At 38.0% G+C, this 24,883-nt stretch overlaps 1 protein-coding gene and 1 non-coding gene across 2 annotated transcripts; one reads left to right on the top strand and one right to left on the bottom strand.

Moving 5' to 3' along the window:
• Positions 1 to 17,610: 17,610 nt before the first annotated feature.
• On the bottom strand, positions 17,611 to 20,425 carry PAAG_12655 (hypothetical protein; the record flags this gene model as incomplete). The annotated part of the gene is made up of 8 exons (XM_015848121.1): positions 17,611 to 17,765; positions 17,845 to 17,961; positions 18,840 to 18,864; positions 18,969 to 19,090; positions 19,208 to 19,323; positions 19,399 to 19,422; positions 19,528 to 20,042; positions 20,273 to 20,425. The coding sequence occupies 8 exons, from the start codon at positions 20,423 to 20,425 to the stop codon at positions 17,611 to 17,613; spliced, it is 1,227 nt and encodes a 408-aa protein (XP_015702265.1).
• PAAG_12656 lies at positions 18,568 to 18,640 on the top strand. The gene has a single exon. It is a non-coding gene; the product is annotated as a tRNA-Cys (tRNA).
• Positions 20,426 to 24,883: the final 4,458 nt, after the last annotated feature.

Here is a 24,883-nt window from a genome sequence, read left to right as displayed (position 1 = left end):
GAATTGTGTACATTGAAAACTGAACTGACAAAGATGTAGCACATCACATCACATCTTATATAAAAGAGAATCACTTCAACCAATACTAAACTATAAAAGAAATATTTGAGTATCTCAAGTCAATATATGAGAATGCTAACAAGTTGTAAAATATCAATAGTGATTATCACAAGTTGATTATATGCAATGAGAATAATTATTATGAATTCATCATAAAATTTTTATATTTAACAGATGAGATTAAGAATATCAAGAAGAACTATAAGATAAACTTTAATAATAAACTATTTTTTAATCTTCAGAGAATAATAGCAGTAGTCAATACAATCAGTAATATATATACTGAGTTTCAGAAGATTTATGCTCAGATAGCTTATATTCTTCAGACAATCAATGTCACTCAGAAGTCTAAAAGCTTATGAGAAAATGAATCTAATACTTTTAAGTAAAACATTTTATAAATTTTTAATAGTTAAACTTTCTCTGATATCTTCATTATAAAATCCTCTATCATGAAGAAAACTATGAGCATCTGTTCAGACATTCAATGTTATTACTACAAGAAAAAAGTTCATATTATAAGGAACTATCTTATGAAATAAAAGTTTCAACAGATGATCACTAAGCTTATAGAAAATAATACTTCTGAGTCATCAGCAGATTCAAAAAAAGAGTAAGTCTGAAAGAAGACTTCATTTTATATAGTTTAATAGTCTATAAGAGATTTGATATAAGAATTTGATTAAGAGAAAAAGCTTTAGTGTATCAATCAAGTTAGTCTATAATGAAATTGCTACTTCTACAAATTATCTTACTGATATTAAAGTGAATGATGTGAATTTTATTGATATCTGATATATCATAAAACTGATGAGATTCTTCAATAGAAAGTTTTAAGAACTCTCATTCAAATGCTATATAAATAGATATAATGATGCTTCTAGTGAAGTGATAAACTGCATATTGACTTGAAATCTCTGAGTGAATGACTAGAGATTTCAAAATATTTTCTTCCTGATAACAGATCTAGATCAGCACTCTGTCATTCTAATATAAAAGGGATTAACAGCACAGAATATATGACTTGATGTTAAAAATTAACATTTGATTTAACTGAGTGAATAGTCTATCCCTGAAGAGAGGATGAAGCTGATGTTGAAGATAGTATCTTACTCAATACTGAAGTATCTAAACTTTAAGTCTGAGCATCAGATGAATGTAGAATAAAGAGAGATCAAACTGAACAAGAAGATTGGATAGAAGCATTAGACTCAGCTCTGCAGATTGAAAGAGACTAGCTTAGTCATGACATCTAAAACAAGGCAGAGATTGACTTGAGAGGAGATAGTATTACAGATAATGAATATGAACTTCATTAAAACTACTTTCTTTTATAATTATATGAAGAATAGAAATTTAACAGTCTTTATAATTAGTTTATATAAAATTAATAAACAGCTTGAAAAGAAGTAAAGTTTTATGAAAGCTGAGAATGAGTCTGATGAAAAACTGATCAGTAACTTATCAGAATAATTAAAAAATCAGAAGAACTATTTCTCAAAGAAAGTATTAGATAAATTATTTCTTCTACAAAAGAATATTAATTTAAAATAAAGTTATAGTTTGATATTGATCTTATTCAGAGCATTGAATATGCATCTTTATACAAGATGAATATAGAGAAACTAAAGATAGTGAAGATCTATCTCAAAGTCAATCTAGCAAAAAGCTTTGTTACTTCAAGTTCAGTTTTCTATACCTTCTCAATTCTGATTGTCTGTAATGAAAAAAAGTTATAATTCTATATTAACTTTCACAAGCTGAATGCAATAATCAAATAAGATTAGTATTTTTTACCTCTAATAGATGAGCTGATGAATCAACTCAATGAAGCAAAATACTTTATAAAGCTGAACATTCAGCAGAGATTTTATCATATCTAAATGAACTCTGAGTCTGAGAATCTGATCATCTTTAGAACTCACTATAGAATATATAAATATTATATAATTCTCTTTGATCTTATAAATATCTCTATCTTTTTTCAATGATTTATTAATAATATTTTTTTTGACTATCTGAATAAGTTTATGATAGCATTCATAGATGATCTTCTAATCTATAGCAAGAATCTGAAGAAGTACAAGCAGCAAATAAATTCAGTGCTAGATTAGCTAAAGACAGCTGATTTGCAAGTCAGTATTCAGAAATATGAGTTTACAGTTCAAAGAATAAAATACTTAGAGTTCATTATCAGTACAGAAGAAATTGAGATAGATTTGAAGAAAACAGTCATCATTGTGAGATGATAGTCTCTTATTATAATTAAAGAAGTTCAGTCATTTCTAGAATTTAATAATTTCTACTGATGATTTATTAAAAACTTCAGCTGAAATGCAAAATCACTGTATCAGTTGACAAAAAAGACTATATTATTTGTGTAAACATCAGAATATCAATCAGTTTTTGGAAAATTGAAGAGACAGCTGATGAAAACTTCAACACTACATTACTATGACTCTGAATGAGAGACTTATATTAAGACTGATATCTCTGATAAAGTAGTAACTGAGATACTAAATCAAAGATTAGAAAATAATCTTTGACATTCAGTAGTCTTCTATTCAAAGTCAATGAATGACACAGAGCTTAATTTTGAAGTTCATGATAAGAAAATGCTGACAGTGGTCTGAGTTTTATAAGAATAGTGAGTAGAGCTTGAGAGACTACAACAGAAGAAATGATTCAAGATTCTCACTGATCATCATGTATTGAAATACTTCATGACTATCAAGAAGCTAAATGCATATCAAGCTCACTGGACAGAGTTCCTTTTCCACTTCTACTTTGAGATTAAGTATCAATTAAACAAGATCAATCTGCTAGCAAATACACTAAGCAGATCTGAGCAGATTAGAAGACAACAGAATAACTGTATGTAAATTCTTCTAGAATCAGAGACTCTTAACTCTCAGATTACTTTCTCTACAGATATTACTAATATCAACTTCTCAGAGAAAGAAAATATTGCTGAGTGCATAGTGTCTTTAAACAAGATAGTCATCTCAATTGAGCCTCTGCAGCAGCAGACAGATGATGAAAATAGTTCCTATACAATGAAAGACAAGATGCTACAGTACAATAAAAGACTAGTGATACTAATTCAGAAAAAGAAAACTTTAATAGCTGAGTTACTGCAAGAAATTCATGATCAAGCTTCAACAGCACACTCTGAAGAATGAAAGGCTCTGTGTGATGGCGTAGAACAGGCTTACGTCCAACCTTCTCAAGGCGATCGGTCATCATACAGACCGAGGCGATCGGCCATCATACGGGCCAAGGTGATCGGTAAACAACAATTGCCTAGGCAACGGCAAACAACCCCACAATTACCCCGTGTATGAATAACACATAAACGTGGCAATCACATGGCAACGGCGCTAGAGAAAAAGGGCTATATAAACAGAGCCTTCCCCGAACCCATCTTTTAGAAATCATTTTAGTATTCGCTCAGATAGCTTACCTAGTTGGCAATCGAACACCAGTTCACCTGCGCCTAGCTGAAGCCGTGACACTCTGACTCTGATACAATCATACTATTGATGAATCATCTGACAGACAGACATTCTGTATTATATTCAAAACTGTCATATGTGCTGAATCATTAAAATTCTAAGAGATAAGACTTCTAATTTACTAAAATCATTATCAATGTTAGAACAAATATGACAGTATATTGCTATAAACTTCATAAATATGTCAAAAAGCAAAATAAATTATGATGTCATTTGGATTATAATATGTTAATTAAGCAAGAAGATAATTTTCATTCTGATTATTTGAGAAGTTACAGTCTGAGAACTGATCTGACTATTTATTCAATTCTATTATTTATACAATGAGATGTCTGATTCAATTGTCTCTGACTGAGATTCTCAGTTCATATCAAGCTTTTGAAATGAGTTTACATAAATTCTAAGTATAAAACTGAAACTCTTAACAGTATATCACACATAAACTGATAAATTGATAGAAGTGATAAATCAATATATTATCATCTGTCTTCACTTTTATGTCAGTTATTATCAAGATGACTGAGATGAGTGATTGTCTATTATAGATTATGTCTTTATAGATACTTCAAATGCTTTTATAAAGATCTTTTTTTTTCTTCACAGCAAATGAATATAAACTTCAGATATTATTTGATTAATAATCATCACTGAAAAAATTGAACATAAATAAGAAAAGAAATTGAAAAGTAGCAAGAAGCTTTATTTACTGAATAAGAAAGATCAGAAATCAGATAAGTAGAGATATAAGAACAGCATTGAAACAGATAAAGAGACAAACTAATAAATATTACTGAAAGTCTAACTTTGTAGAAGAAGGTTTTATTTATCTAATATTGAAATTATATAATATGAATTGATCAAGCTATAAATTAACAGAGTAAAACACTGATCTCTTCAGAATTCTAAAGAAGATGAGCAATGTCTACAAACTGAATCTCTTTGCAATGATGAAGATTCATTTAATCTTCTTCTTAGATAAGTTATACAAAAATTTCAAAGATATTCTGTTTGATCAAATTGTTAGATCACCAGATTTAATCAAAATAGATAAGAAGAATGAATGAGAGATAGATTGTATAATGAGAGATAGATTGTATACTGACCAGTTGAATAAGTCAGGGCAAGCTGTAGTATCAAATGTGCTAAAAAAGATTTAATGAAAATTCTTCATTATATCTCATTTACAATTTCAAGAAATCATTATATATAATATAGAATTTCTATGAGACCAACCTCACTAAAGCTGGACCACTGAAATGCCTAGATGAATGAGTAAGGACATGAGAAACAAGCAGCTATCTGAAAGATGAAGATGATGATAATCTTCCAGCATAAGAGCATATCTACTTCTAGATCAAGAGGTGATGTTATAAGGGGTTGAACCCCTAGATTTGCTCTGGCTGGCTGACTCAGCCTAGCCATCATTTGCATGTGCGCACGTGATCATGCTACGCGAGCTTGCTTAAGCTTGAGTTCTCATCTCATTCTTTTCTTCCCTTTCTCAAGCAATTCATCCTTGTTATATAGGAGGACTAGCCTCTAGTTCTTAGAGCTTAACCCTTTACATTATGAATTGCTTCACTCCTTTCATTGATAGGCCACTGAGAGTCTTAATTCTGTATCATGAAGCTCAGCAAACATGCTGACATATTATTGTTAGGCTCAGCGCCCGACCGAGCCCGACCGAGGCTCGGTGTCCGGTTAGACTCGACGTCGGAGTAAGCTCGGCGCCCGGTTAGGCCAAATATCCTCACGTGATCAAACGACCATGCGGGTGGTTATAACCCAGGCAGGCCCCAGCACCTCTTTCATCCCATCAAGCTTAGTATTTCGTTATATAGCAGTTAGCAACGCAGAGAGTTTCCTTCTTATGCAGCTCGCATTCGCTCCCTAACAGTAGTTGAGCTTGCCTCTGCTTGATTCTCTCATCATCAGTGTCCTGTGACATGTTCTGCTCTCTTCACAATAGAGCATCTGGTCTAGCATTCAACTTCTCTGGCCAGTAATCTATTCTGAAGTTGAATTGATAGAGAATATCCATTCAATATAGCTGTCTTTCATTTAGTCTGTGTATAGTCATGAAGTATTCTAGATTCTTATGATCTGTGAGGATCTTGAATTCCTTTACACTTTGTAGCTCAGTGTCTCATTTCTTTAAACACTCAATTATCACTAATAACTTCTTATCATAAATCTCGTAGTTGCATTCCGCAGGTGAATGCTTGTGAGAGAAGAAGGTACATAAGTGTAGAATACTCTGCTCATCATATTGTAGCAGCACTCCTCCTGAGGTGTAATCTGAGAAGTTTATTTCCAATATAGTCTCACAGTCAGAGTCAAATTGAAGCAGGATTGAAGTGGAGATAAACATTAATTTTAGACACTTAAAAGCTTCCTCAGCCTTGCTCATCCACAAAAAAGAAACATTCTTACATGTAAGAATTGTCAGTGGGGTCATGATCTTTGAGAAATCTTTGATAAATTGTCTATAGAAATTGGCAAAGCTTAAAAATTCTCATATATCTTTAAGAGTAGTAGGTGTTACTCATTCCAAAACAGCTTTAACCTTCTTCAGATCTATTCATATACTCTTGCTCACTTCAATGATGAATTCAAGATATTTTGTACTGTTTATCTCAAACTTACTCTTTCTGATGTCTGTCTGCAGGCCTGCTTACTGTAGATGCATAAGCATCTTTTGTACATGCTCATAATGCTCCTGTAAGCTTCTTGAGGAAAATATCAAGATGTCATCTAAATAGACTGAGCAGAAGTCATCCAGGTATCCATATAATACTCAGTTGATATATTTTTAAAATGTGCTTAGAGCATTGGTCAAACCAAAGAGTGTAATCAGCCACTTAAATAGCCTGTATTTAGTTCTAAAGGCTGTCATTCACTCATCACCTTCTGTGATTTGAATCTTATGAAAAGCTGCAATAATGTCCAGCTTAGTGAATCATTTAGTCTGTTCAATTCACTGTAGAGTCTCACTGATTAATGATAGAGAATATCAATTTTTTCAGATGATTTTGTTAAGAGCTCAATAGTTCACACAGAATCTTAGCTCACTCTCAGACTTCTTCACAAATAGTATAGAGGCAGCTGCAGGGGAGTTGCTCACTCTAATAAAATCCTTATTTAGATAATCTGTAAGAGTCTTTTACAAAGCCAGTAGTTCCTCTTGAGACATATTATATAACAGGCCCCAAGGGGGTTGTTCTGTGCTACTATCAGTCTTTTTAATCAGTTCAATCCCATGATCTCTATCTGAGTCATAAAGTGGGGGTAGAGCATCAGCAGCTTCCTTATCAAATATATCTAAAAACACATGATAATATTCAGGCAGCTTTTCTCTAGGGTCAATCTTTGATTTCACTTCTAAAGTCTTTTGAATGTCAGTCAAACTGACAGTAAAGATCTTAATATTTCACTTCTCTCAAGTGCTTATAAGCCTAGAGAAGCTTACAGCAGAGATGGAAATCATATTACGGCAGCCTATAGTGACATTTGGGTCAAATGGGTTTTTTTGATGGTTTTTATACTAGTGTTACCATGAACACGCACCAATCATATTCATTTAATTTGTAATCAAATAGAGCTTGTTGATTATAGCTCCTCTGTGTAAGAAAATTTTGTGATCAAGGCACACTAACTCTATTGATTACATGAGTGACAAGAATAGGGGTGAGAATAGAGGTAAGAATAGGGGTAAGAATAGGGGCAAGAATAGATCTGTGAGAAATAAGACTTATTATGAGAATAATAGCTAGCAAAATAATTCTTCACATTAGTATCAATCTTTACAGCGTATACTAAAATCTATCAAACATTCTACTAATCACCCTCAACTCTGAGGTCAAAAGAACCTATCAATCATTCTATCAATCACTCTCGACGCTGATGCCGAAATCTTGTCCCATTTGCAGGTGGGTCAAGATAGTTTGATTGTGTTTCAATTTCATCAGAATGACTCTTTTCCATCTCTGTCACAGTGTTTTCCATCTCCTTCTTTATATTTTCCTCCTCTGTCTCTGATTCCAGCTTCTCCCACTTGAACAATAGATCCTTTTCAAGCTTCATTGTCTTCAATTCATTAACTTTGTCTTCAGATTTTGTAGGGATTGGGGACGGCCGTCTTCATTTGATAAGATTTAGAATGGGTAAATCGACTGAGAAAGCACGTTCGCGTTTGATCACTGATATGGAGGTATTCTCTTCTTTGACTTTGATATCTGGTGATTTGACTTTGATATTCTTCAGTTCTAATGGTTGTTTGATGGGGTGATTGGACTCATCATAGGTAACAAGACAAATGTGAATAATTGTAGTTGTTGAGGTTGATGAGTGCACTTTCTTAAATGAACTCAATAACTTTTCCAAATCCAACATCCAAACATCAGGAGTGAGCATAACTGCACCATCCTTTCCTGTAACTGAGGCAGAAATGAATACATCAACTGGAGAAACAACTGTAAGAATATTCTTCCAGGCTGTATCAAGTCTGGCAGTGATGATTTCTAGAAAATCCTCCATTGTGAAAAACACACAATCTGAGTAGATTTCATTTTGAATTTTTTGAATTGACTCCCAGTTATAGTGTGTTTGTAGTTTGGCATCATTGTATTCACACTTCCAAATATGAATAAGAATTTTGTAGGATTTTCACAAGGAGGATAGTTGATTCAGCTCAGGTTTGATCGCAGGTTCTTTTATAGGTGATGTACGTTGAACTGGTGTACCAGCATTGGGGGTCATTTGTTGAACTTTTTGTGTTTTTTGAATGGCCAGTTGACGTGCTCGTTGAGGAGGTCCAGGATCAAGAATTGTGGCAGAGAGTGACGGTGTCAGAGCTGGAGGACTGGGACTATCTTCAATGACAATGATTTCATCATTTATTGAAGAGATGATGGAGGATTTTGGTGTGGATGGATTGGCTTTGCCACAATAAGGACAGGCAGCTTCACTATTACAGTGTGCTTCATGAGAAAATCCAGGACGATTGGGGCAGAATGGTGTCCACATAGTGAAGTAAATCAAGATGATAATAAACAACAAAGAGAAGAACAGGAAAATTTGAGTGTGTGTATATATATATCTGTTTTTGAGGGTAAGAGAGTGAGAGATTGTATGTGTGTGTGTGTGGATTTCGGTAACCTGATTAGTATAATGATTAGTATAATAGCTAACTGCTTTGGGAGTGTTAGACATGATGAGTAATATTATAAAATATCTTCAAAGAGTTAGTTACAGTGTACACACTACAGAATATTTCTGTATCAATTAAGAAAATTGTTTATTGATATATATTTTAATACTGTCAATAACTTTAGATTGGAATATATAACTATATATGATTATAATTTTCAAGTTATAGAGTGTTTGAGTATATGAATACATATATTCTGTGTGTCCGGTGTACATACATTGTATATATATATATATATATATCTAGTTCAAAATTCATGTAGCACTACAATATAAAATTTATAGAATAATTGTTATAGTAACAAACTTAAAAAGTATATTCTTGAGAATATTAGTAGAAAACTTAGTAGAATACTTAGTAGAATACTTTTTCATATTCAATCTAATTACATCTGTGATACATCTGGCTTAACATATATACAGCGAGAAAGGCAATACGATCAGATAATTTATTGGTGTGATATAGACCTGTATGACTGAGATTCAGAAAATAGCGCTGAGAGAAGATTAGCATAAAGATTAGTATAATAATTAGTAGAAAGAATATGGAATTTCATACTCTCCAGTAATTTGCCAACTGTTTTGCAAGTTGTCCCCACCAAGATTCAATTCGTTGATTTAGTGTACTTGTTCCAAATCGATAGCACTCATTCAAAGAAGTATTTGAATCAGTTGCTTGATGTAGTTTGAGTTGTGCAGCTGCAATCATTGAAGTTTCGGTTCCTCTATCTGAACGAATAACCTGAGGAAAAGTATCGGTTGCTTGTAGAACATCAAGAAATTGTCGAAGAACAGAAACAGCAGTACGGTTTGTGATTCCAATATATATCCACACTATATATCGAGAATATGCATCAATTGCTGCATAGATTTCGATTCCCCAATGTTGAAGCTTGCAATAACCATCAATAGACCAAAGATAATTTGGTCCGGGAACAATGTAGGATCCTCGGTGACGTTGGAGATCATTTAGCCGACGTGTAATTCCATCTGGATCGAGAAGCCGAACTGTTTTGAATAGACGATTTCTGATTTTATTAGTATTATACTAATCATTATATTAATCAAAACATACCGTGAAATGCTATGCCCCTGCTGCCTAAAATGGGTGTACAGATGTCCTCTTCCAAAACCCTGAATAAATCCACTGTCAAGCTCTTTCTGTACAGTAGATATAAGCTCTTTCTGCATCTCATCACTCTCATAGTCATCTCTTCGCTGATGAAGTTTCAATTGCTGCCGAATTTGACGAAGCTCACGTATAGAGAGTTGAGACTCAGGATGCTTTTGTTGAATAACTGATAGAATATCAGCATCCTGCAAGCCTCGTGAAAACAATTCTTGAATAAGATTGTGAATTGATTCATCAGCTTCCCATTTCTTGGTTTTTCTAACATTCCATTTTCGAAGACAACGAACAAGAGTTGATCGACTAACTTCAAGATTATGATCTCGTTTCAATTGAGAGATAATATCTTGTTGAGTTAGATTGTGTTGATGAAGATTAATAATAAGATCTTTGTGAGAAAGAAGATATGAATAACCAGATGGAGGCATTTTAAAAGAAAGTGAAAGAAAAAGTATTCATCATTCTAAAATAAAGAAATAAAGAAAGAAAGAATGAATGAATGAATGAAAAATTGAAAATATTATAACATCATAAAAAAAGTAAATAAGAAAATCAAAACAAACAGATAATGTACTAAACTAACTAAGTTAGCTTGCTTTAATATAAAAAATTTTTTCAACAAAAAACAGATTAGTAGAATGATTGCTATAATCATAAAAACAAAAAAAAAAAATCAACTTTCAGACTTAAAAAGCATGCACTCATCCGGGCTCCATCTCATTTGCATAAATTCCTCTGGAGTCATTTCCTCTTTCAAGGCTCTATGAGCCTGTTTACGAGCATCAATATCCTTTTCTGAATCTTCAGTCTTTTGCTCACTCCACCATCTCTTTGCCAAATTTGAGTCAATTTGTTCTGCACAAAGCAGCATTTTCAAAACAGAAAGCTCCTGATTTGAAATTTTTTTAAAAATCAATGATGACTGGCAGTATTGTTGAAAGAATGATGTCGGAATTTTTGAAAAAGAGAATTGCTGATATCTTTCCATGAGAGAATCCACTGCTTGTATAAAACAGCAGCAAGACTTCCTCCTTTTTTCATCAGTTTCACCCCTTCCTCATACGCAGCCCGGGAATCTTCCTCAGTTGGCATATTTTCTTTACCAAACCGTTTTTCATCTTCCAGCCGCCATTTCACTTCTTGCATGGTGTCCTCAGAATCTAACAAATGATTCCATGCGGCAAACCTGTGATAAATCATTAGAATGATTAATATAATGATTAGTAGAATATAGAACTTACTTTTCACTTGGTTTTGAGATATCTTCCTGTCTCTGCTCCAGCATCGAAGCTGTAATCCCGGTGCTAAGTCTATATTCTATTAATATTTATATTAACAAGATTTCAAGATTTGTTAACTACCTTTTATTCATGATCTCTGTTCTTTTATCCTCAATCATCTTCTTTTGATCCTCAGTATTTGCCTCTCTGAATGCATCGGTATTTTTCAGCTGTCGAATATGATAATTTACTGCTGCACGATCTGCATTCTTCGCCCGTTCAATAGTGGCCTCCTCCTCATTCATTTTTTCCCTTCGTTTCATTGCTCTTTTTGTGTGAGGGTTAATCGACATTTCTTCTTCAGCTTTTCGTTTCTGGCCAGCTGTGGCTCCAGGCTTTGGTCCGCGGCGTGTCATTTTTATAGGATGAGAACAAAACTGATCTTGAAAGTGAGAAACAAAGAATCTGATGCAGAAAGTAGTTGATTGATACAATGATTGATAGAATAAAAGGCAGGCAGACAGCAGAGCAGAAGTAGTGAGATGACAGAAAGAAGAATTGAAAGAATTGAAAATCAATGATGATATTCTTTGTGATGTGTTGTTGCATTCACTTGATTGTCTATTTGAGTGTGCTTATGTTGTTATGTTATTCATCAACTGCACATAATCACACACATAACTGCATACTCACTTCGAAAATCTTATCTCTTTGCTCTTTTTCTTTCTCAATCTTTTAATCTTCTTATTCATCTCATTCTACATGCCTCTTCTCCTCTCTCTCTCTGCAGAAATTATTTAAATTATCTTCTGTATTAAAATGACTGCAAGAAAATGTGTTCAACAGAGAGGGGCAAAAAAAATATAGTCAGCAAGGCAAGAAAGAGGGGAAAGCATCCTCCAGAACAGCATGTGACTCATGTGAAATCTCAATGTTGCTATCATTGAAAAGCTGGTAGTAAGTAAAAGTATATTCATAGATTTTTTGAATTTGAATATCTAATTTAATTATTTTAGCCATTGCTCTCTATGAAATCTACTGTTATCAGTATGATGTTGAGCTTCTTATTCACAAGCTCCCATTCTAGCATCTTGTCCATGAAATTGCAGCAGATATATATGATGATCTTTGATTTCAAGCATCTGCAATTCTGGCTTTGCAGGAGGCTGCAGAGGTGGTTTTGATTGATGAATTCACAAGTAAAAAATGACTGAATTTTACAAGCTAATCTACTAATCATTATACAAATCAATTGGGATGTTAGTGACAAATCTATGCATCATCTATGCTAAATGTATTATCATCCAGGATAGGGATATGAAATTGATACAGAGGCTGTGACAAATCATGACAGACAGTCACATTCCGGAACATGGAAATGATTATTAGTAGTTTCTTGTTGTTTTTATCTTTTATTCACTTTCTTTCACTTTTTGATTTTTCATTTTGATTTTTTGATGATATCCATGAAAATGATTGTTTTTTGATTTTTTTGATTTAATTATTTTTTTAACTTAATCAGAATGAAATGAAATGTTTCTGCAACAGACAAATCTTCATATAAATTTCTATTGGTGAGTGTCTATAAGTAGAATTAAGTAATTACAGTAGAAAAATACAAAAAAATTCATTTAACTCAAATGTCACTATAGGCTGCTGTACATTGTCATGATGAGCTCTGCTGAGCAGTCAATTCAGATAGCACTTCTGAAGAATGAAGGACCACCAACACAGCGAGAATAGAGAAATATAATAATAAGAAGAGTAGTAGGGGCAAAAAGACTTTGTCAACTGCAAATAGCAGCTCTGAGACATTCTAAATAGTGAATCTAATGCAGGTCATTGAAGTATCTATGTACTCTGCTGAATCAATTGCTAACCTGCTCACCATATGAGATAGCAGGGCTAGATATCATATTGTGAGTGATCAATCATGATTTTTCTGAATAACAGAGGTTAGTGGCCCTATGATTCAAGTGGTCAATAAGACTACTTTGAAGATTCAAGGGATTGAGGTCGCCTCCATCTCAGTCAAAGAAAGATTAATCAAATTTAACCACATTTATTTGGTGCCAGAGCCAGGCTTATCCGCCAACCTCATATCCATTAACCTATTGGAGCACCAGAGCTATATTCACTGTGATCTGCAGGTGGACACTGGAAATTACTTTGAGATAATAGCACCTATAGGAAATAATATCTTCTATATGAATTTGAATTCCAATAATATATATGTTCTATCTGACACTTCTTTTATGTTCAGAGGTATTATGAATGATCTGGAGCTTGGACCACTGGCATACTTGATGATCTCAAAGCCCAGGATGATTTCAACAGATTATGATCTGAACACTGCATCACTGGGTCTTTTCAACTATTATGATGTGGAGCAGCTAATTAATCTGAAGGATCTGGATACTGATATCTTCATTTTGTCCTCATCAACTTGACTACCTGCCATTATGCTGAAGCAGTTACTGATTGATGAGTAATACAAGTGATTGGGCTATATTGGTGAGAAGAATCTAATTAAAATGTCATAGGAGCTCTGTTTTAGAATCATTATCATTGATCTGAAGAAGCTCTTATTCTGCATCATATGTGTTAAAGCTAAATATAAATGTGCAAGTTATAAAAATGCTTCACTATACTATACTACTCACAAAGGTCTTAAGATCTGGGTGAATCTATTTGAAGGTAGAGAAATACTTGGTAATAAAGAAGATACACTATCTTATACAGATAAGAAGCTTGTGATGATGATCACTGATAATGTCATGTGAATGTGATAGATCTTTCTATTAGAGCATCACAATAAGGCTCTAAAATATATATAGACTTTCAATCAATTTATGAAGAATCTGCTCAATCTCAGTATTATAATTATCCACTTTAATCATGATGAGTTGAATTCAAATACCATAGCCACCTATATGATGAGTGAGGATATTAAATGAGAATCAATCTCACCTCATACTCTGCAGCAAGATGGTGTGTTTGAATGTTCTATTGATCTGATTATTGAAAAAGTCTAAATATTATTAATAGATTCCTTCTCCCCCCTCCAGATATGGAGTGAGGCAGTAATTGTGGTGATCAAAATGCTTAATCTTATGTCAACATCAGCTAAGCTCTATAATAGTGTAGAGGATTCAGATCTGAAGCTAGTTACCTCATATGAAGCTTAGTTCAGGGCCCTGTCCTTTGCACATAGGATTCACTGATGAGGGTGCAAGACTTATTTAAAAATAATACTCAAGCTGAATATGAAGATGGCTTTGCAATCACAGAAGCTTATATTTACAAACTATGATAGCTTTACTAATTATAGATTGATTGATCTTTCTAATAATCACCTTTACATATCAAAAAATATAATATTTCAAGAAGATCTTTATTTGACAGATTCTCTGGCTCTGCCTGAGCAAGATGTCAAGAATCTATCTTCTGCTACCTGTGTGGCTGCAGTTGCAATCCTCTCTATTCAATATGATTTATCATCAGATAATTTTATGATGGACAGGAAGTTTCTATCTGCTCTTATAATATTTCTACACTCTATAAATAATTGATGAATAGACTATAAGATTACTATGTGAATTTCAATATTTTTGATGTGGAATACTACTATTCTCTCAGAGTCTGCTTTTGAGATAGAGAATTCTCCAATGCTCACTGAGAATATTACTTCAGTGAGAGAGGTCTTAGTGAGAGATTTCATTGACAATTTAACTGATGTTTTCACAGACTCTGAGATCTTCAGCTTGCCAGTTCCAAAGAATCTCCCTCAGGCTCAGATGTCTGCAGATTGAAAATATTACTTCCATGCCTGTGTTAAGAAGATTAACTACCTCAAGTAGATTAGTGCATGGCAGCTAGTTGAAAGGACCTCAGATATGATGATTCTATATGGCCAATGAGTGTTCAACAAAAAGATTAATAATACATGTAGAATTGAATAATATAAGACTCACTGAGTAGTTTGCAGCAATTATCAAGAAAAGAGTGTCAACTATTTGAAGACATTTACATCAGTTATATCAGCTTCTACCTTCTGAGCACTTATGATAATCTTGATATTCTGAGAATGGCATGTTCTGCAGATTGACATAGTTACAGTGTTCTTAAATGCTCAGCTTCTCATCAATGAATATATATATATGCATCAACCTGCTGGGTTCTGTGAGGGATGCAGTGATCTGATATATGAATTGATGCAGAAACTATATGACCTGAAGCAAGCAGCACTATTATGATATGAGAAGTTGTGAAAAATGCTATTGAAAACAGGCTTCCACATTAGTTCTCATGACATTAGTTTTTTTATAAATGATGTCTGCAAGATTTATATAATTATCTATGTGGATGATAGTCATCTATATAGTCTGAATATATCAGATATTGAATGGACAAAAGCCCAGATCATCACTAATTATGAGATCAAGAATGTAAGTAAATCAAACCAGTATTTGAGAATGAAAATTGATTGAGATGTTGAATTATTATCACTGTCCTAGTCACTGTTTATAAAGAACCTGCTTGAGGAATTTTCAATGAATGACTGCCACTCAACATCCTCCTCTATGAAGGAGAATATTGATTTCATGAGTGATAATGAAGAACTGATTGCTTATACAGTGGAATTTATGTTATATTCTTATCAATTAGAGATTGACTCTCTGTAATATCTTACTGTCAACATATATTCTGATATAAGCTTTACTGTTGACTTCTTAAAGAGATTCAGCTTCTGCTCTATCTTGAAAAATTGAGCAGCATTCAAGTAATTTCTTAGATATCTACAAGGCATATTTGACATAGGTGTGTCCTACTGAAAAGACACAGATATAGAATCTATAATGTTCACTGATGCTGATTAAGCAGATCATGATCTGGGTTCTCACTTCATCACTGAATATGTCATTTATATGACAGAGAGTTCTGTTGCTTGGTAAAGCAGCAAGCAGACAGGTGTTTTAAAATCATCTACTGAGATTGAATATATCACATCCTTGAAGGCTGTCTATGAGCTTGTCTGCCTCTAGGAATTGCTGGAGGATGCTAGCTTCATACCATCTCAGCTCAATAATCTTGATAATAATGACAGCTCAATCAAATTATTAGTCAATAAGCTGATATATACAATTTGAGCAAATAATAAATCAGCAATTGAACTAGTCAAAAGTGAGACTATTCCACATTAATCTAAGCATATATAGGTCTGCTTCCATACTCTTTGGGATCTTGTCTGCAAGAATAAGATCTTGATTGATTACATCCTGTCCACTAAGAATGCAGCAGACAGGCTGACCAAGCCACTTGGAGTGACTAGATACACCCTATGACAGCAGATATTAGAAGACACAGTAAGCAGGCAGAAATGATTATATGGAGAAAATGACTGATTTTTCAACAATATGGGTTTTCCAGTCAAATTATGTACTGATACCTAGTTACAAGCTATTTTTTGTATGTAATCTCACGTACAATTACATTGGTGAGTGGGGGTGTCAGGCCTATCTGCCTTCTTATGTAATCCACACTGTATATAACTTCCGCGTAGCTAGCGATCGCTACATAATCAATCAAGCAATCTATCTTTCACAGAACCATGGTTCTTCCCGCACCAAAAACGCCTGCTTCTAGATCGTCATTGGCTGGGATAGTTAGGCCCTTTGTAATTTCAATTCTGGAACTTCTTATGCACTCGTGGATTTCGATGTATGAGTCAAATATTGATTTCTCTACTTTCAGTTGCCAGCCATATTCGAAAATCGATAAGGTTCCAGGCAAAATATAGTTAGAACACATCCATTGCTCATTATTCCTCATCACAGCTTGGGTTCTCATTAGTTACATAGATTGGTAAAGCCAAGATTTCCTATTGCAAAAGATAGAGTTATTACTTTTTAACGTGATAAAAGACAATGGATATGTTGAATATTGAAATGATGAAAAGTTAACAATGAATAGTGATGGACAGAGAGTTCTTCATATGCCGCTTGCATAAGTTTAATATATATCCAACAAAACCTATATGTTTTTGGATGCCTCCGAGTCTTCAGAAAACATATTTATCAAGTGATCTATTGCAAGAGCGGCATGAAAATTTTCCACTACTTCAACATATGATGCTAGTCTTCTAGTCCTGTTGAGCCGTTGAAAAAGAGTGCGTGCTATTGTAAATTGCGTAGAGATTGAAAAGATACTCTTCACTTCATTGAGAATTAAAATCCGCAACTTCTACCAGATACAAGAAAGTTAAAGACATATCTTCGTTTACTCCACTCTTGTCCGGCTCATATGGAAAAGGAAGATTAAATAGGACAAAGTTAATCATATTTAAACGGCATTTCATTCACGTGTATTCTCCCACGATGTCATTCGCACCTTAACCCATTTAAGCTATCAATGTCCCACATTCAACACCCCGTCTTATTTCAGCTCTATCTAATTTTAACCCTCTGCTTTCTGCCGTCTAAAAGGCTTTCCCAAGGCGCCCCTCCTGCTTGCGTTCCTCCACCAGCGGCATATATGCTTTTCGCCGCATAAGGCTCTCTTCCGGCCACTCCTGCTCTATGGCATAATACTCCTCCTTCACTGGATCATTCCCGGGCAGAGTGAGCCATGGCACTTTCGAGCAGATATAGATATTGGACATCCGGAGAGACTAGCGACATGCAACCATTTCCGCACCTGAAAATCTGCTGACCAGAGCCACTTTCGGATAGCGTATTGATGACTTCCGGCTCGTCTCGCAGGTTTATGACACGGTCAGCTTCAATCAGCACATTAATGACGAAAGTGGAGCCGGTTTCTCGTTGGCACCCTAGAAGGGCTGGTCAGATTGACGAGGGTGGTGGGATTGTGATTGCTCATATATATATATATATATGTGTGTGTGTGTGATAGACTCTTATGATTAGTATTATCTCCTCTTCCACATAAGTTACATTTACAATGGCAGCAGTGGACAAATCGAGGCGCTGTTTGACTTGGTACCTTACTGCCTTGCATGTGCATCCCCCTTCCAAGGGATACTGCGCTTCGGGTGAAATCGTGTTTTAAGATACCCATTCAGAGTATTGGGACAGATTTTTAAAAATATAATCAATGACTGCTAGAATGGCACTTGCCAGCATGTCACGGAACACTTTTGGACTTGTTGGGAAAATTCAACAGTTAATAATGTCAGGCATCGTATGCACATCACACCCGGCAGCTTCGTATTTAAACAGGGCAAGGTCAAGTTGCTGCTTGGAGGCTCTATTTCGTATCTTGGGTGAGCAGGTTCTTGTAACTGGTTAGAGAGTTATTATTTGCTAATTCTCCGATTACCAAAATTAGTCGGATGGAAGAAGTGAAAAATCCCACAATTTATTTTAGTGTTTTGTTACATATTTCAAGTTTCGGTGAACAGAATCCAGTAGAAACGGCTCCAATAGCTCAGCGGTTAGAGCGTGCGATTGCAGATCGCAATGTCCCTTGTTCGAATCAGGGTTGGAGCTTAACTAGCATCACTTTTTCCCTCCACTCAAGTATCATCTTTCTATCTTCCCGCTCTTTTTCGTTGTCCCGTATTTTTTTCTTTTCTTCTTCTTCTTCTTCTTCTTCTTCGTCTTCATCTTATTGTTTTTCGGCTGGGTCTCTCGACGGAGGAACATTCTGTGTCTATGATGAGAGTGAAAATTTCAGGCTGATATTTACTTGCTTCCCCTCTGGCCCCAATATCCTTTAGTTACGTCTATTTATCAGCCAACCTATTACGATTGATCCCAATCGATGTCTATCCTTCTATATTCTAAGAACTTCAAAGACTCTTCTCTGTCGATTTACAATCAGCCGTAACTGCCTATCTCTCCACGAATCATCAGACGACTCAAGCTGGCCAGGCTTTTGTCTGGGTGCGAATACCCCTTTGCGAAGGGTTTTCGTGAAAAGTTCGTACGAGGGATAGTCTGTGTAAGGAAAATTGACAGCGGATGTTAGATACACGTCTGCCTCAACATCTGCTGATTTGGATGGGCATCTGCGTTCGAAGATAAAGGAAATTAAAATGTCGACGGTTAACATACATCCATCAACAAACTTATTAACTTGCTCAACTGTCATTCCCGACCCCTTCGCCGCAATCAGGTTTTGCTCTTGCTCCTGGCGCCAGTCATATACGAAATGGGTATCCTCAGCATCACTGGTTGGATCTGGGTTAGCTGTTTGCTATCCGTTGATGGACTTGGGATCACATGCTGGCGGTTACTGTACGTACATGTGTATAAAAGCATCTAGCTGACTAGTTTCCCGGTTATACAGTTAGCATGACAAATCATAAACTTGCCGCATCACGCAGCTTGCAAATGTTGAGAGAAGGGAAGTGAGAGAAAGAAAGATAGCTCACTCAGTAAAAGCATCATAGCCCCTCAGCGCATCATTGATCACCTTTACATCTTCAAACCTAACATATCCCAGTCGACCCCTGTACCCCACTAAATCCTGTTTACACTGTTGCACAGCATGCTCCCACACCTTGCGAATTTCTTCCTCCGGACGAGCTCGAAACCCAACACACCAACCCTCGAATATCACCACCTTAACCGGCCTTTGGCCAGCAGACACGTCGTTGACGACCTCCCACCTGCTTTCCGGAATTCGATCACCCTGTCCATTAAAAGCCGACTTATCATATGCAGGTATTTTGGTGGGTAATCCTTGGCGGAGGGAACTGAAAATCCGCTTGCCAAGAGGAATATCGTGCGTGGAGGGCTGGCCACGGTGTTGGAGGAGGGGGTTTGAAGGATGCGAGGCAGCCAGGCGTAGTTGATCTGTATGGTTGAGATAGATGTCATCAAGGGAGAACGCTATCGTTGGGAGATTATATGGTGGAGAAGAGAGGGTAGAGCGCAGTATGGCGACCTATATATTTATATGGCTCTGACCGATCAATGGGGTCGGCACGCCCGTATTAGCGGCTAGGAGGGCATCGGGAAATCGCGAACGGTGATGATTGTGTATGGTAGAGTTTGACTTGGGATATTCAAGTCCTTATATTCTCATTTCTTTTTTGTCGCGAACTAATTTTCCCAAACCTCCTCCCCCACCAATGTTATGTGCATTGAATGGGGGAGAGAAGAACACTATCTTACCAAAACTGTCTTCCCCGCACCCTGGACGCCATTAAGTCCGACGAAGAAGGGCGGAGGATTGGAATCATGTGCATGTCTTTGTCCGTGTAATTTCAATTGCTCCAAAAGAAATGGGAGGCAGTGTTCAGACTTGTCGTCAACTATTCCGGCCATATTGTAAATATGCCTAAGGTGTCCTAGATGCGAAAGCAAGCAAGTCTTATTTAAGTCTTGCATCCTGGAGATTCCGTGAGTGTGTGTGTGTGTGTGTGTGTGTGTGTGTGTGTGTGTGTGTTTTTATTTAACGCCCGGTTAGTCCACGTGCCTTAAGGGCACGTGATCTAGTAGAGTCCGCGTCGAACTATAGGGCGGGTAGAGCTACGCCCGTAGGCGACTACCTATCTAGTAGCTATCTTACAAATGAGGCAAAAATGGGTTGCGTATTGCTGCACCGGCAGAGCCCATGGGTCGGTTGCCATAGAGCAGAGGTTTTGAGAGGTTTTAGGTTTGTGGGAGGGAGGTAGGGGAGGCGGATAGGAAGGAAGGCAAGGAAGGAAAGAAAGGAGAGGAAAGAGAGGAAGGAGGAGGAGGTGGTGAGGAAGATGGGGGCAAGACAGAGGAGAGAATGGTCTGTGGGATCTGATCTGGAGGTGCGCGACGGCGCATTGGACAGATATTCTGATAGAAGGCTGTTTCTCTTAGCCAGTTATTGAATTCTAGGGCCCCACGCGAGGTTGCCAGTGTCTCGCGGAGATTGTAGATAGGCTGGTGCTGCTTTGCTGCTTTTCTTGCAAGAGTGCAATAGTAGAAATGTTCTGGAGTTTTGCTATGTCCACACCGGCAGTAGCACTCTGCATCTTCATGCTTAAGGTGGCTGTGGTAGGCTGCAAAGTCTCCATGACCTGATTGGGCGGCATAGAGCTTTCCTAATGTGAAGCGTGAAAGTTTTACCTCTGTTGAGGCTCTCTTTAGTGGGATCTCCAGCTCCATATAGCATTTGGGCTGATTTTTGGCCCAGTAGTTCTCAAAGGCCCGTGTGGTTTGTTCCATAGTGTGTTGCTTTATATAAGCTAGAGTGCCTATGCTGTCAGGTTGAGGTACCATGCTTGCACTTGCTGCCTGCGCTGCGGCTGCTTTGGCTTCAAGATCTGCCTTTTCATTACCAGCCACGCCTGCGTGGCCTGGGACCCATCTAATGACCACCCTGCTCTGGGTGGCCAATGGGAGCCTATCCCTGCTCTGCCAGGCCTTTATGGCTTTCAGAAACTGCGCGAAGACCTGCTGGCTAGAGGTGTTTGGCATGGATCCAAGGGCTCGTGCTACCTCCAAATTGTCTAGGCAAATGTAGACGTTGCTGGCAAACTTCGCCTGAGGCAAGGTGGTGGCTTCCTTTAGGCCCTGCAGGGCTGCCATTGCCTCTGCATCAAAGACCTCTGCTTTATCCATTGGCAGGTTTCCTGTGGAGATTAGACGGTGTTTGCTACCCCAGCATATAGCCCATTCTGCACCAGTCACATGCTGAGGGTGCTCTATCTGTGAACCATCAGTAAAGACCACCAGATCCAGGGGATTGTGTTGTTGTAGCCAGCTCTTAAAGTCTTGTGCTGCCTGTTCCTTTGTGCGGCCTGCCTCATACCCAATCTGCAGATCTTCTTTCCTGGGAAATCTCATCCAAGGGGGCGTGAGTAGAGGGTCATATGCTTCTATCCCACCAGCATGACTGGACGCTCTAGACAGACGTGTGGTATAGGGTTTGGTGGTAGCTACTTTATTAGAGCGTCTCACTAGTGGGTGCCTCTTGTCAAGCTTTTTGATTCTTACTGCAAATACAGCACGCCGGTTGTCTAGTGTCTCTTTCATTGGCATGATTCCTAGCTCATGGTGTAGAGCTGAAATGGGTGTGGTCTTGTAGACTGGCAGTGCCCCTTGCAAAGCATCTCTAAGGGCTAGATCTAGCTTTCTGACTAGGCAATCCATTCGATTGGAGATTTCCTTTCCCTTCTCCATTTGTGTGGCTCCAGGCCACCAGGCCTCTGCTCCATAGCAGAGCACAGAGAGCACACAGGCCTGAATGGATTGTCTAAGCAGTTGTACTGGGGCGCCTCTTGCTGTGTTGCTTAGTGCTCATATGCCATTAGACACCTGTCGTGCCTTAGCCGCCATGGTCTCCACGTGTTTCTTGAAGCTCAGTTTTCTATCTAGCCAGATTCCTAGATATCTTATGGAGCTTTTCACTGCCTTTGCTGTAATAGAGTGAGTGCCAGATGTTGTTTCAAGGTCAATTGAGGGGTTTGAAAGGGTTCTGCGCCGTGTGAAGTGTGCTATCTCAGTTTTGGCAAAATCAAATGTCAGCCCTTCTTTGCTGGCCCAATCATTTAGCAACTTGAAATCCTCCTGGAGAGTAACAACATTCCCTTCAAGAGTGGTTCCAGCACTAAGCAGTCCTAGATCATCTGCGTAGCCTAAGCGTGCACGTCTTCTTTGAATAGTTCCTAGAAAGAACAGAGGCTGAATAAACAGCATGAATAGAATAGGTGAGACTGGCGAGCCTTGTGGAAGCCCTGCTGGGATATCAAAGAGCTCTCCCAGGAGTCCATCCAATCTGATCCTGCCTGTGCGTCCTGTCATGAAGCTTTCCACCCATCTAATTAAATTTGGTGGCCAGCCTTGTTCTTGCAATCTCCGCAGCATCCTTCCTCTGAGTACAGCATCAAAAGCACCCTTGATGTCCAGAGTAAGAAGAGAGACTACTTTTCCATGGGCCCAGGCTTCCTCTATATCATGAACCATCGCTGCCACTAGGTCTGAGGCAGCCCGCCCAGGGAGGGCTCCAAAATGCTGGGGGTGGACAATCTTCTCTTGTATAGCTGTCCAGGCCAGCCTACGGGCTACCAGGCGTTTCAGTCCCTTCCCCAACGTTGAGAGAAGGGCTATAAGCCTGTAGGATCGCGGGAGTGTTGGATCTCTGTTGACCTTAGGCAGCACAACCAGTGTGGCATCTCAAAAGGAGGTTGGGTGCCAGCCAACCCTAAGGCAGGCTCTGAACAGCCTTTCCACTGATACCTTAATATGTGGCCATGCCTTTTGTAGCACCTCTGTTGGCACTCCATCAGTTCCTGGAGTGGTATTACCCGTGTTCAGCAGAGAACTTTGTATCTCATGTGCTGAGGCAACAGGAAAAGGTAATTTGACAGATGGTGGGTTGGACCAGCTGATTGGGATATCCTCTCTGCTTGCAGCCTTCTGTAAGAGCACCCGTTGCAGAAGGTCTCTTTTCTCTCTAGGGGTTGTTCGCGTTCGCCCAGTCTCTTCATCTACAAGAGGGGGGGAATGAAAGGAGCCAGTTGAATGGGCTCATTTGATCATCTTAAAGATATCTTTCCCCACTGAGGCCTCTGCTATCTTGCCTCGCCAGTATTCTCTCTTGGCTTTCCTGGTGGTCCTGGCTACGTTGCTTTTTGCTTCTTGTAAAAAACTAGAGCCTAGGTGCTGTGCACGATGTAGTGTTGTCACTGCTTTCTGGCAGTCCTCATTCCACCATGGCTGACCTGTGCCTTGCCCGGTGCTCTTCTTGGTGGAACTTTCCAGGGAAGCTATTAGTGCATCTGTGATACCTTTAGCCAGGGCATCCAGCTGATCTGTATTGGGGTACTCTGGGAAATCACATAGTTTGTCTAGTTTTGGCTTATAGGCCTCCAGCGTCTGGTTAAAGACCTTCTCATTCATGATGTCGAGACAGAAAAAATGGGTTGGTCTGTCAGGCCTTGCGCCCTGTGGAAGGCTGATTTTGGTGAGAAGAGTCTGGTGGTCAGAGGAAGTGTAAAGGGATCTGTCCACCTGTGTGTCCACTCCTTTGATAACTAATTCTGAGGTGGCCCAGGCCAGGTCTATCATGTTATGCCCACGTGTGGGAGTGTCTGGGTCCATGGTGAGAGTAAAGTTGAAATTCATGGTCCATTGCAGGAATGGTTCCGCCCACATGCTTGGAGGCACTCCTGGTTGCCACACGGGGTGCTTGATATTGAGGTCGCCAGCAAGGAGCAATGGGAGTGCTGGGACAGACCAGGAGAGAAGACAGCCCACACCTTGTCCAGGATCCTCTGCGCCTGGGGGTGCATTGTATATGTTGACTGTCTGAAGCTGTAGACCCCAGGCCTGTATGTGCAGCATGTGGATGTCCCAGTTTTCTGCCCAGGGGCCTGGGACTGCATGAGCATGGATTTGTGGGTGTTTACGCACATAGGTGAGGACCCGTGGCTTCCTGTCCCACTTTTCAATTGGGGCAAAGCAGTTGAATGCTGGATGCTTTTTGGAGATGCGTTGGCTTAAGTTCCTGTGAATCCAGGGTTCCTGTATGAGAAGGATGTCAGTCTTTCTTTCAAACGCTAGATTGAGGGCCGTCTCATGTGCTGGGCCCCCTTTTCCTACGTTGACTTGCATAATCTGCAGGAATTGTGGAGATCTAGAGTTCTTCTTCATTGAGTAGCTGAAAGGAGGGTGTTGTTGTGTGAGATGACGTGTTGGGTGTTGCATTAGATGTTGGGTTGGGCGCCATGCCTAATGCTGTGCCTGATGCTGTGCTCAATGCTGTGCTTGGTGCTGTGTTTGATGTCGGTGTGAGGTTAGATCTAT

Source organism: Paracoccidioides lutzii (assembly GCF_000150705.2).
Source record: "Paracoccidioides lutzii Pb01 unplaced genomic scaffold supercont2.51, whole genome shotgun sequence".
Taxonomy (NCBI): Eukaryota; Fungi; Ascomycota; class Eurotiomycetes; order Onygenales; family Ajellomycetaceae; genus Paracoccidioides; species Paracoccidioides lutzii.
Note: the sequence above shows the minus strand (reverse complement) of the source record. Positions and strands in the feature narration are given on the sequence as shown.